This window comes from Centruroides sculpturatus, unplaced genomic scaffold (assembly GCF_000671375.1).
Source record: "Centruroides sculpturatus isolate CEXI.00-Female unplaced genomic scaffold, Cexi_2.0 scaffold252, whole genome shotgun sequence".
In the NCBI taxonomy this organism is placed as follows: Eukaryota; Metazoa; Arthropoda; class Arachnida; order Scorpiones; family Buthidae; genus Centruroides; species Centruroides sculpturatus.
In genome coordinates, this window is record NW_019384463.1 from 231545 (window position 1) to 243196 (window position 11652).

Consider the following 11652-nt stretch of genomic DNA (forward strand, 5'->3'; position numbering starts at 1 on the left):
TAAAGAAATTAATTCGTCTTTATGTTAAATTCTACTTTCCTGTTTTAGTAACAAGATATTTTTACTAAGATGCGGTAAAAAGGTAAATATCCTTTACTGAAAATAAACTAAATTTTTTCTTTTTTATTATTATTTTTAAAAGAAAACTTCCCGAAAAGAAAGCAGAAATAAGTAAAACAGAATTTATAATTAAAAATTATAGCTTATTTGCGAACGATCTTAATGGCCTTTGACTGTATTAAAAACGCGTTTTGATTAAATAAGTGAATGGCCTTATAAATTAATTTAGGAATAAACAATAGATAGATTTTTTAAAGTTATATTTTCATTTAATTATTTAATTTTTAGATTAAATATAGAATTATTCGTTTTAGTTCTTAATCGAATCAATCGCTTCGATGGATCTAAATTGATTTTTGTTACTTCGGATATCGAATTGCCAGTCTTTTCAACTAATTTAAGCTTAAATACTGGGAATTTTTTTTTTGTTGCGCCTATTAGATTTCTCCCCTCAGATCATTGGGTAAAGTACGACGGACTACCTCTTTCTTTAATTTGCTTCACCATTTGCAACTCAAGGACTGTCTGGTTGATAGTTCCGTTCGATATTTACAGGTAAATTACAGTTAAAAAAGTTTCCTTTCTTTTCTTTCCAATATTATCGAAGATACTTTCACTGGTCGATAATTAAAGCGTGTGTCAACCTTGTATAAAGGTCACGGCTGGGGGAAATGAGTGAATGACTGACATTTCACTCCTCCCGAACCAGAATTTACGGATAGTTTGACTCATAAAGCATACGTGTGACCAATAATGAGAAAGTGGGACGCAGAAAGGTCCATTTGGTTATTCAAATATGGTACCGGGGTGAAGAAGAGCGGTTTAACGAGACTCGAATTGGGTCACTCTTCGACTTTGTCGTATAAAGGATGCTAAGAAAATGTATATTCTGTTACTCGCGCTTCCGGGCTTATAGTGAGGCAATACCGTCTTTGGAATTATAAAACCTGTGATAAATAACATTCTACATCCTGTCGGTGATACAGCACTGAAGAGTAAGTAGTTCTGCTAATGGTTTATCAGAAATTGTACAGACTTAAACGTTAGTTAGGAGAAGCAAAACGTTTTATTCTGTGGACACCGTCTAATGCCGACTAGTTTCATTTGATCAGAAATTTATTTAATATTTTTTACTTTAATTTAATTTTCATTTTTTCCCGGAATTGGGAGATTGTTAAGGTGTTTCTAATTTATTTTTAATCGATTTAACATTAAAAAAAACACGATTCTTTCTTTTGTTTTTGGATTTTAGTTGATTAAATTAATATACCTTAATTTTATTATTGAAATTATTTAAAACTTTTCTTTTTTTTTTAGTTAAAATATCATCGATTAGGAAAACGATATAATTAAATTTCCACACGATGTGGAAATTACATTTTATTTCTATTTTATTACTGGTAAGTACTATTTACAAGCCTATTCTCTTTATTTTATTCTATTGAATACTGCGTACTTATATGCAATCTATATATTTTCATTTAGTCCATGAGCTGGGATATTATTGCTTCTCCACAAAAGAGCTTTGAGCGCGGAAAAAGAACAGGACAGCAATTTCCAACTTCAAATACGGGGCAACCGGGTATAGTTGTCACCAATGGAAAAGCTGGAGTAGCAACGTTTCCGGTACAAACAATAACTTCCGTTGGTGTTGGAAGACCCGGTAAACCACCAGTCGGATTTCCTCAACCAGTCGGCACGGCAATTGATCTTTTACCTTTGCAACCAACGAAAGGTATGGCTCAGATCGTTTCGATTGATGTTCAATGCCAGAAGCAATCGATGAACGTGAGAATCGAATTCGATCAGAATTTTGACGGAACCATATATTCTAAAAATTATTTTAGTGAACTGGGATGCAGATACGTGGCTCCAAACAGTCATCTGAATGTTTACGAATTTACCATAAGTTTAGACAGATGTGGAACAGCATTTATCGATGAATTCGCTCAAGGAGGGCAAGCGTATCTCGAAAATACTATAATCATTCAGAATCATGCTGGTTTTCAAGAAGTATGGGATACTGCTCGGAAGATACGTTGTCTATGGGCAGGACAATTCGACAAAACTGTTTCTTCCGTCGTAAATGTCGACATGTTAGATATCGTCACCATAACTTACAGTGGTGACACAGTCGAAAGTTATATGGACATACAAATCGGTAGAGGACCGTTTTCCACTCCAGTAACTGGTTTAGTGAAGATTGGAGAAACCTTAACTATGGTTATTTACGTACAAGGGGCAGATGATTTTGACATTCACGTTAAGGATTGTATAGCGCACGACGGAGACGTGAGAAATGCCATTCAGTTGACAGATGCCAGAGGTTGTGTGATCAAAAAGAAGTTAATGGGTCCGTGGCAAAAGTCGCGACAAACAGGAAATACGGGCGCAAGTATTATAGCATTCTCGTTTTTCCAAGCTTTTAAATTTCCGGATAAGATGGAAGTTTTCTTAGAATGTAATATAGAAATTTGCAAATTCCAATGCTCGAATTTCTGTCCGGAATATCCAAATGACCCGCGTATTACGTCAGGAAGAAAAAAGCGTGAAGCCAAAAGAAACAATTATCACGAACACAAAGATGGCATTTTGAGAGCTCCAGAGCTGATAGAACCGGTTAGAGTCTTAAGAGGATTTCGTGTCGTTTCTCCCGATGATATCACAATATCTAGAGATGCTAACGCTACTGTGACGTTGACATCTAAGTCTGTCTCTAGAAATAATGGAGACGTGTGTATGTCAACTCCTAGTTTCATCACCGCACTTATTGTCGTATTAGCTATTATAATAATAACCTGCTTGATAACCGCAATGCTATGTATAAGAATGCGAAAGGCTACAGCTAGTCCAGCTTCTAGTATGCTAAGCGGATATAATCATAAGGACATATTATGCAATAAACGCTGAATTCTAGTTGAATCCATCAATTTTATTTCAGAGCCTTATAGAAGCGTTGAGTGCACTTAAAACAAGTGCTTTGATGGCTAAGGAGAAGGAATAAATTGCTATCAGAAATTTGTTTTATTCAAGATGCCAATTTTTAAAGTAATATATATACACACACACATATATATATGTACGCTTGATTATATATGTGTGTGCATATGTGTGTATGAGAGGTGTTTGCATATGATCAAAAGCAAGGAAATATTTTATATAAAATAATATATATATTAGTTATTATTATTATGGCGTAGAGCCTACTGAAGGGTTTAGACTTGCGAGTCAAGATATTAAGTATTTAATCCATTGTCTATTTCCTCATATTTAATCCATTGTCTATTTCCATATCCTCGTCCATATTTCTGAAGAATATTGTATGATAAATTAATAAAAGTATTGTAACTATAAATAAAATACTTATAAATTCATACTCTTTTTTTATTATTTAAAATTAATGTTTATTTAAAAATAAGGAATATAATGATGGGGAGAAAGGAGAGTTGAGAAAGAGAAGAGAAGGTCCCTCAGTTGTTTTGAAGAGTGGAGAAGTTTGTAAAATGACATAATAATTAGAATAACAATTATCAAATTTCAGAATATTTTTACTTTAAAAATGAAATGTTTTAATATATTTTAATATTATTTAATCTTTTTTTATTTAGAAAGATTAATTCTAAAATAATAACCCGCAAGTTGAATTAATAAATACAAACTTTATAAGAGAACTGTAAGTTAATTAGATATAGAAAAATGTATTTAAAAATTAAAGAAAGAATAATAAATTTNATTAGATGTTTTTTTTTTTTTAATTTGCAAACATAATTTAATGAATTATTATTACGTTTGAAGTTAAAGTCGTAGTAAATTTAATAATTACTATTATAAATATAAAATTTCAAAATATATTTTGACGAAATTCGTAATTTTATACAAAAACTGATGTAGACCTACATTCTATTTTCTATCGACCAAAATGAATGGATTTAGGTTAAACTTTGGATACAAAATCCTTGTCTCACACGTAACATAAGCTTATTTTTAGTTGACCTATGACCCGACAAGTACTTCAATTCCTATTTTAATCAGTTTTTGCGGTTATTTCCAGTGTAATTAATTTATAAATAGTTTACAGAACATATTACAATTTACAATAATTTTCACTTAAAACATACATTTATTTGTATAAACATATATTTATTACATTTTAGTATTTCATCCGAATACAAAATAAGAAGATTTGAAAATAGATTAAAAGTATATTTTTAATCTATTATATTAGTAGAATAAACTCTTCTATTTTCTTATTATTTTAATAATAAGAAGAGTTTATTCTACTAATTTATAAGTACTAATACTACTAGTTTATTCTGCAATTTATAAGTCCTTTCTCTTACTAATTAATTCATTTTACAATAAAAATTTCTAAACTCCTATATGTTATTCACTGAATAACGAATATTTTCGATGCATTTTTATTACTCTCATCGACTAGACATATTCAAAATTTCTCTTAACGATAAAAGGTTACACACGTTTGTACTGTGCAATATTAAATTTTGTCCCATATTAATTCCAGTTTAGAAGGACTCTATTTAAAATTAATTCACGTTCGATTTCGAAATTAAAATAAATTTATTAATTCCGCCAGGCATACATAATTACATTGATAGGACGAATTTAACCGAATACTTTACCCTTAATGAACTAATTCGTGCGTAATTAATATATATATAATAAGTATTTTAATTAATATTTGAAAAATAAGAATTATACGTAAATGTTTACAACGTGTTATCAATATGCTAATAGATTTAAATAGAGAAATTTAGGTTATAATGAATTTTAAAAGGTTCAGGAGACATTCGCTGGAAGGCATAAAAGCCCACGTCTTTCTTTATAAATTGCTGTTGAATTCATATCGAAAAGTATTTCGTATCTTTTGAAGAAGTTTTGATGTGAATATTTATTATTATAATTAGACGTTGGAGTAAAAAAAAGAGTAAAAGTGTTTACCTTTTATACATTTGAATGTCATAAGTTATTTGTATGGAATTAATTATTAATTCAAAACAATCACGATTCAAAATTTACCTGATGGAAGAATAATTTGTTTTACTTTTGTATTATTATTAAAATTTATAGAGATATTTAGCGGTGAAAATGCAACAGAATCTGGTATGGTGACATTTAAGAACACACAGAAGATATTTTCGTTAATACCAAAACTCACAGCTGTGGTATTTTTGGCGCTGCGAGCAATAACATAGGCGGCATCAGGCTAGAGCTGTCAGAGTACATAAGTTATATAGTCATTTAACTTAATATCAAGCTTTGAATATTGAGAGAAGATTTGAATATTGAGAAATTAAAAGGAAAAGAAATACTATAGAAGAAAAATTCTTTAGTAAATAGTCCGGATCAATTTTTTGACATTTTAATCCGGTTTCAGTGACTTCACATTTATTGGAAAATTCAGGAAACAAATCAACACATACAAATTCATTAGTTGCATTCATTAGAAACTGCAACAGCAATTAATTCATCGTCTGACTTGCCTGAGTTGCCTCCACAGGCAGAAACTCACCACCGACTTTCCAGTATTCATTACAGATATTAGTTAAGCAGAATGATAAAATCTTAAGCTGTATTGATTTTACAATTACATGTGAAATTCTGAAAGATCGTGGATTATGCTTTTCTATATTGTCAACTAAGAAGATAGAAATCCACGTGAAAATTAACCAAGTTATAATTCGGGACATTTTTTCTAGAGATTCTGTTGATTCCGTACTGTACAGTAGAGTACATATAGCATTAAGTTTTTTTTTTTTTTTGAATTAGTTCAATACATTTACAATTTCTTTGCTGCACCAAGAAAAAGACTGCGTGCTTTTTGAAAAATGTGGAGAATCTCACACTCAAAACACTGTTTAAAACGCACAGTTTAAAACGCAAACGTTGAAATTTCTGACGTAACACTTGATGTTGATTCCTGATACGAAGAAGATGATCTTTAAAAACAAATGTTGAGCTTCACTTTGTCTGTTGAAGTATCAATCTAATATAAAATTCTGTTACATGTTAAAACGGCCAGCAAAACTTTAGTATAGATTGAATATGAAAAGTCCCTTTTATTATCCAAAACAAAAATATATGAACATTTTCCGTAACTTATAGTCATAAGAATTTTGTTACGCTATGTTTTCCATTGCACTAGCGGAATAGCGGTTTTCTCGCTTGAAATTCATAAAGAGAAAAACATGACAGAACTGATAGAAATATGGCAATTGCTAGAAAGTGACATTGAAGAAAGGATTGATTTAAATGAAACTATCAAAACTTTTTCGGTTATAAAAGTTAAAAAAAAGTAAAAATGTATAATTTTAAAGTCATTTACACACAGAAAACGACATATATTTAATGTTTTAAATACTTAAAAATTTATTTTCGGGGAAATGGTTTAGATTAATCTCACGGGGTCTGATTTTATAAACTTGATCTGAGCCAAATTTTGGTTAAAGCCCCCTTAAACAAACATTTAAAAAAAACTCCTCTTTTCTCCTTGTGGGCGTTAAGAGGACCTTTTAGCAAACCCATTCTGGGTTCGTTACCCGTTTGGATTTTATTCCGTATCTCCAGAGCGGTTTGTTTCTATCTTAACCGCTTGGCCATTCGGCCGTCTGAGCAAACGTTTTATTTGTATAAAACAACTCAAGGCCTTACCTTACCTTAGCGACGAAGGGAATATTGCTCAAAAGTTTTACCTTCAGAACGGATGCTTCTCATTCTGAAGATGTAAAACCTGAGAGAGATGAATTGTATGTTCAACGACTGGCCCTTTGTAATGTAAATTAACCCTTAGTAATGCTGCTTATAAGCAGTGTGATACTGTTTTCAAGGCTGGCAAATTTGCAACCTGTTCTTGACAATAACTTTTTAAGTGTCTCTAAAACCAATAAGACCGTAGTGATTATAATCAAAAGCACTAAAAGTGCCATAGTGGTAAGTAATATTCTTTTTACAGAAATTTCTTTCACTGAAATGCCACCATTCCAAATTCGATTGCATTTACATTGATAAATATATCTAGACAGTGTTAAATAAAGATAAATTTTCGATAAGAATTCGTAATTATAATAATTTCTTAACTACAAAAGTCTCTAAAAAGAATTTTAAAAAATCTTTCTAATAAAATGCATCAAAAACTATTCGATTTAATTGCAATTTATACTAATTTCAGACATTTTATTCTATTATCAAACCTTTTTAAATTTATTCTAATTAAAGTAAATTTATTTAATTCTTTAAACATATTTATTCGAACTCCGACACGCATACATTTTTTTAAAATGTTAGATATGTCTGTTTGGCACGCGCGATTCCTCTATAAAAATCTGCCACTCTCGCAGCTGTTTCAATTAAAAATTAAAATATTTAACCGCTAATTTAATACTACAGGAAGTTAATTAACTAACGAGACATTAAAGTGAGAACGTAAAACGAAATGAAAAAAGAAAAAAATCTACTAACATTACTCGTAGTCATTATATTTAAGGATGAAGTATTGTTAAAGGTTTCATTAAAGTCGAACTGTATACTTGTGATAATGTCTCCGGCAAGTAACCTTAACCCATTAGGTTGTGCAACCGGATTCTTTTTAAAAGATCGTTGACTGAAGGTCGACGATCACCCGCATCCACGTAATTTCATCTTAAAAAGTAATAATAATAACGTAAAAGTTTCATTTCTTTCATCATTACATAAAAGATTTCTTGTGTAATAAATAGAATTCGGTTTTTTTTTTCAATGGATAAATTATTATAAAATACTTTTATATATTTAATTTTATATTAATGTTTTCGGATTATTATATTTAAAAAAATTCATATATTTAATATAAAAGAATTTAAAAAAACAGAAAGACAAATTGTACATGGATTAGAATAGAAACGTTGGCTTGTCACATATCGGGCGATCGTAAAGCTCTATTTAACGTTGTCTAGAGAGATACAGTCGACCCCCCTATAACACTGTTGATAATTCCGTTTTATATGAATTCCATGTTGTACGAGTCACTTAGATTTTACACATGTGTGCCGGGCTGTGAACGGCTAAAGTGACTCGTAACATGGAATTCATATAAAACGGAATTATCAACAGTGTTATAGGGGGGGTCGACTGTATTAGCAATTCAAATTCAACCAAATCTACTTTTGTAACATTTTTGTAAATAAAAAAATCTAGCAACGAGTTGCGGTACTTTCCCCGCAAAAATGTTAAAATTGTCTAAGGGCCGCCTGTTATGATATTTTTTAAAGAAATTATAAATGCTAATAACAAGTAAACTCTTCATTAATTTCTCCTCTATTCGAGATATGACACATGATACACTCTATCTTCCCACCTTTTCGACTTTTAATCTCCAAAATTTAATAGTATCAATCCTCCTAATACACAAACCTCCCTGCAAAATTTCAAAGATTTTCGACAAAAATTACGGGAGTTATGTTCGAAAGTAAGTGAACAAAATCAAAAGAGAGGTAAATCCTACTATTATTTACCTTTTTAACATTATGCTATAAGTTATGAAATAAAGAAAATTAAACTTTAATTCGAGTTTCTATTAAAAATATATCTATAAAATAACAAAGATTTCAGGTTTTTATTTTAAAAAAATAATAATAATAATAAAAGAAACATTGAAATTTCATAAAAATAAATTTAGATAAATATTACAATTGTTGCAATTTCTTCGAAAAGCTTCTTATTAAGAACTTGCAATAGGAGATTATTCACAATAAGAAAAACTAATTAAATATTATATATATATATATAATATNGAACTATTCGTTTTATTATATTAATAATTTGATCAAGGTTCGTTAATAAATATTAAATAAAAATAGCGTGTAAATATACCTGTTAGAAATAATTATAAAATTTAAATGACGCATTTCAAACGTTAGAATAAATTTACATTTGTAGAGTACTTTCTAATTTTAACCTGTTAATAAATTATATAAATTGTTTTGCACGACTTTTCTTTCTAAATTTATATCACTCCATTTTCATTAATTCTCCTTTATAAATTAAGTTTTTTTTTTTTTAATTTTTGGAAAGATAATAAACGTCTATTTAAAAAATTAATCAAGTTAGAACACAGATTATTAATTAAAGGAACCATTAAAGACCTTTAAGTTTTCTCATTATTTAGGAGTCTGTTCAATATATATTTATATATAATATAATGTATAATAAATAATACTGAAAGGAAATATATGAAAATCATTGTGAATAGCTGTTTCTTTTAGTATATATATAATTATTCTATAGACTTAATAATTAATTTAGCCTAGCAACAGATCCTGCTAGCAGTAAGGTTACTTAAAACAAGTTAGCTAAGAAATAAGAAACGGTGCTACTACATTAAAACAAATAAATCTTTATTGCAAATGGGCTATTCTTCTCCAGCTTTTAGTTGCTTGTATTTGTGCAATTCCCGTAATATTCCTATAAAAAATGCAGTATGATTATAATGTACTGTACAAAATTTAGCTATAAGTGAATCTCTATGACCATCAGCTTCATAAGTAAGCTATTAAATAAAATTACAATTTTTTATGAATATTTAATATTCTATAATATTTATTTATCTGTATATGACTCGCTTCTCTTTGCATCTCTTTTCGTTTGCATGCTTCAATTTTTAATTCCTTGGTCAGGAATTAAAAATTGGAAATTCCACAGTATGGGGTATTGTTTCAAAATATCAGAAAACTGATAAAATTTATCCAGAAAATTAGGAATGGAAGGCCAACAATCATAAAAAAGACTGATAACAAGTACTTTCATGAAATAATTTTAAAAAATCGATGAATTAGTGAATGAATGAAATAAAGTTACAAAAGAAACTTGTAGCATCCATCTGCACAAATTTGGCTACAGTTTCTACCAGATAAGAAAATATTATGATTTTTTACTTAAGAATTGTAACAGATGACATTTCTTAGACAAAGGCAAAACCACTTCTTACAAAAACAAATAAAAAACCGATTGGAGTGGACAAAAGAGCACGAATGCTGGACACAACAACAGTGAAAAAAGTGTTGTTTTTAGTGGTGAGGCATAGTTTGAAATCTGCAATGAAAGCAATAAGAAAAAGTCATTAGAAAGCAAGAGACCGTCAATTATGACTGTCTACAGGGTACTGTAAAATTCCCAGAAAGTGGGGTTGTATGTCAGCATAAGACGTGGAAAATTATAAAAGCATCGAGAAAATGTTCTCAAGGAAGCGTGGATGGTTTAAAGTAAAAAATCAAATTTGGAATGGAATTACCTCAATTGAATATCAGGCTGTTGTCAATACGACTAATGATCGTATGAACGTTGTTATACAAGCCAAACTTAAATATTAATTTAATTTAAAACATGGTTTTCAGATAAGTACTGTTTAGTTTTCTGACAGGTTGTAAACATTATGTAACTTATTAAACAGAATAAATGTTATAATATTGTTTGCGGGCTAAAATTTAAAATAAATTATAGTAATTGAAATTAAAACTTTCAGCAATTTAAATTATATTACTCTCAATTATTATGAAATATTAACAGTAAATTTTTATAAATATCTGTCTTCCTCCGAAGATCCTACGCAAGAAACTTTTTCTCTCGCCACTCATTTCACTCTTCGAAAATCGCAAAACAGCTAAGAAAGCAAACGAAAGCCTTTCGAAACAATCGAAAAGAAAAACTATTGTCGGAGCGCTAACAATACACTATTGATTGTTGAGAAAAATGGATATTTTTGCTTACAAATTTCGATGTTGTCTGAATTTAGTCATTTATACGAACTAACTCCGATAGTTAATCAAATATTATCATAGAATAAACTATGAAGTTAAGATAAAAGTGCATAAAAGTGACTAAATGGTGGATGTCTGCATAACTTTCATACAGGAAAACAATCCTTTTATTTATAAGAATAATTAGTGGTTTGAGTTTATTGATGTAGTAAATTAGAAACATAAATTAATAAATTAATACGTAACTTGAGATTTTTACTCTTAATGCACAGAGTGATTCATAATGTCTGCCATAAACTGTGCGGCACGATTGATTTCTCAGGGAGAAACATTTTATACACATGTGACCGTAGGGTCGGCACCTCTTTGGCGCCCTGTCAGGAGACCTGAATCTGACACCACCGAGTCTCTGGGGGACTCGGAAATCGCGACGTTACGTCTAAAGATTCGCGAGCGGTAGCGTGTGAGCGCTTGGATTCGGAGTAGAGGTGAGGAGAGAGACGAGGAAGTGACTTACTCGGACTCCATATTTTCTAACAAATAACAATTTTAATTAAATTTAACTAAATACTATACAGAGATATCGGGCATATTATCGTTCTTAATTATACTAGGTCGTTGAGAGAGAGAGAGTTTACAAACGAATCGCGGGTTGATAAATACCTTGTCGATGGACAGTTCTTTACCGTTGAATCTTGAATCAGAATCTTGTCCGTTCACTGGTGTGGAGGCACGGAGGAGTGTAGAGGCTTAATCCAGCACGAATGTTTCTCTCGGGTTTAATCCTGGGTCACGGTTTTAATCCGGTGTCACGATTTTTATCCTGGAGGACGACTTTGTTGGG

The 11652-nt window shown here is 30.2% G+C and overlaps 1 protein-coding gene across 1 annotated transcript; it reads left to right on the forward strand.

Moving 5' to 3' along the window:
* Positions 1-1397: 1397 nt before the first annotated feature.
* LOC111620928 lies at positions 1398-3124 on the forward strand. The gene is made up of 2 exons (XM_023362955.1): positions 1398-1460; positions 1546-3124. The coding sequence occupies exons 1-2, from the start codon at positions 1425-1427 to the stop codon at positions 2968-2970; spliced, it is 1461 nt and encodes a 486-aa protein (XP_023218723.1). The 5' UTR covers positions 1398-1424; the 3' UTR covers positions 2971-3124.
* The last annotated feature ends 8528 nt before the right edge of the window (positions 3125-11652 follow it).

Coding starts and splice junctions, on each gene's coding strand:
- LOC111620928 (XM_023362955.1), top strand. CDS start 1,425: ATGTGGAAATTACATTTTATTTCTATTTTATTACTG. Junction 1,461..1,545: donor TTATTTCTATTTTATTACTG/GTAAGTACTATT, acceptor ATTTTCATTTAG/TCCATGAGCTGGGATATTAT.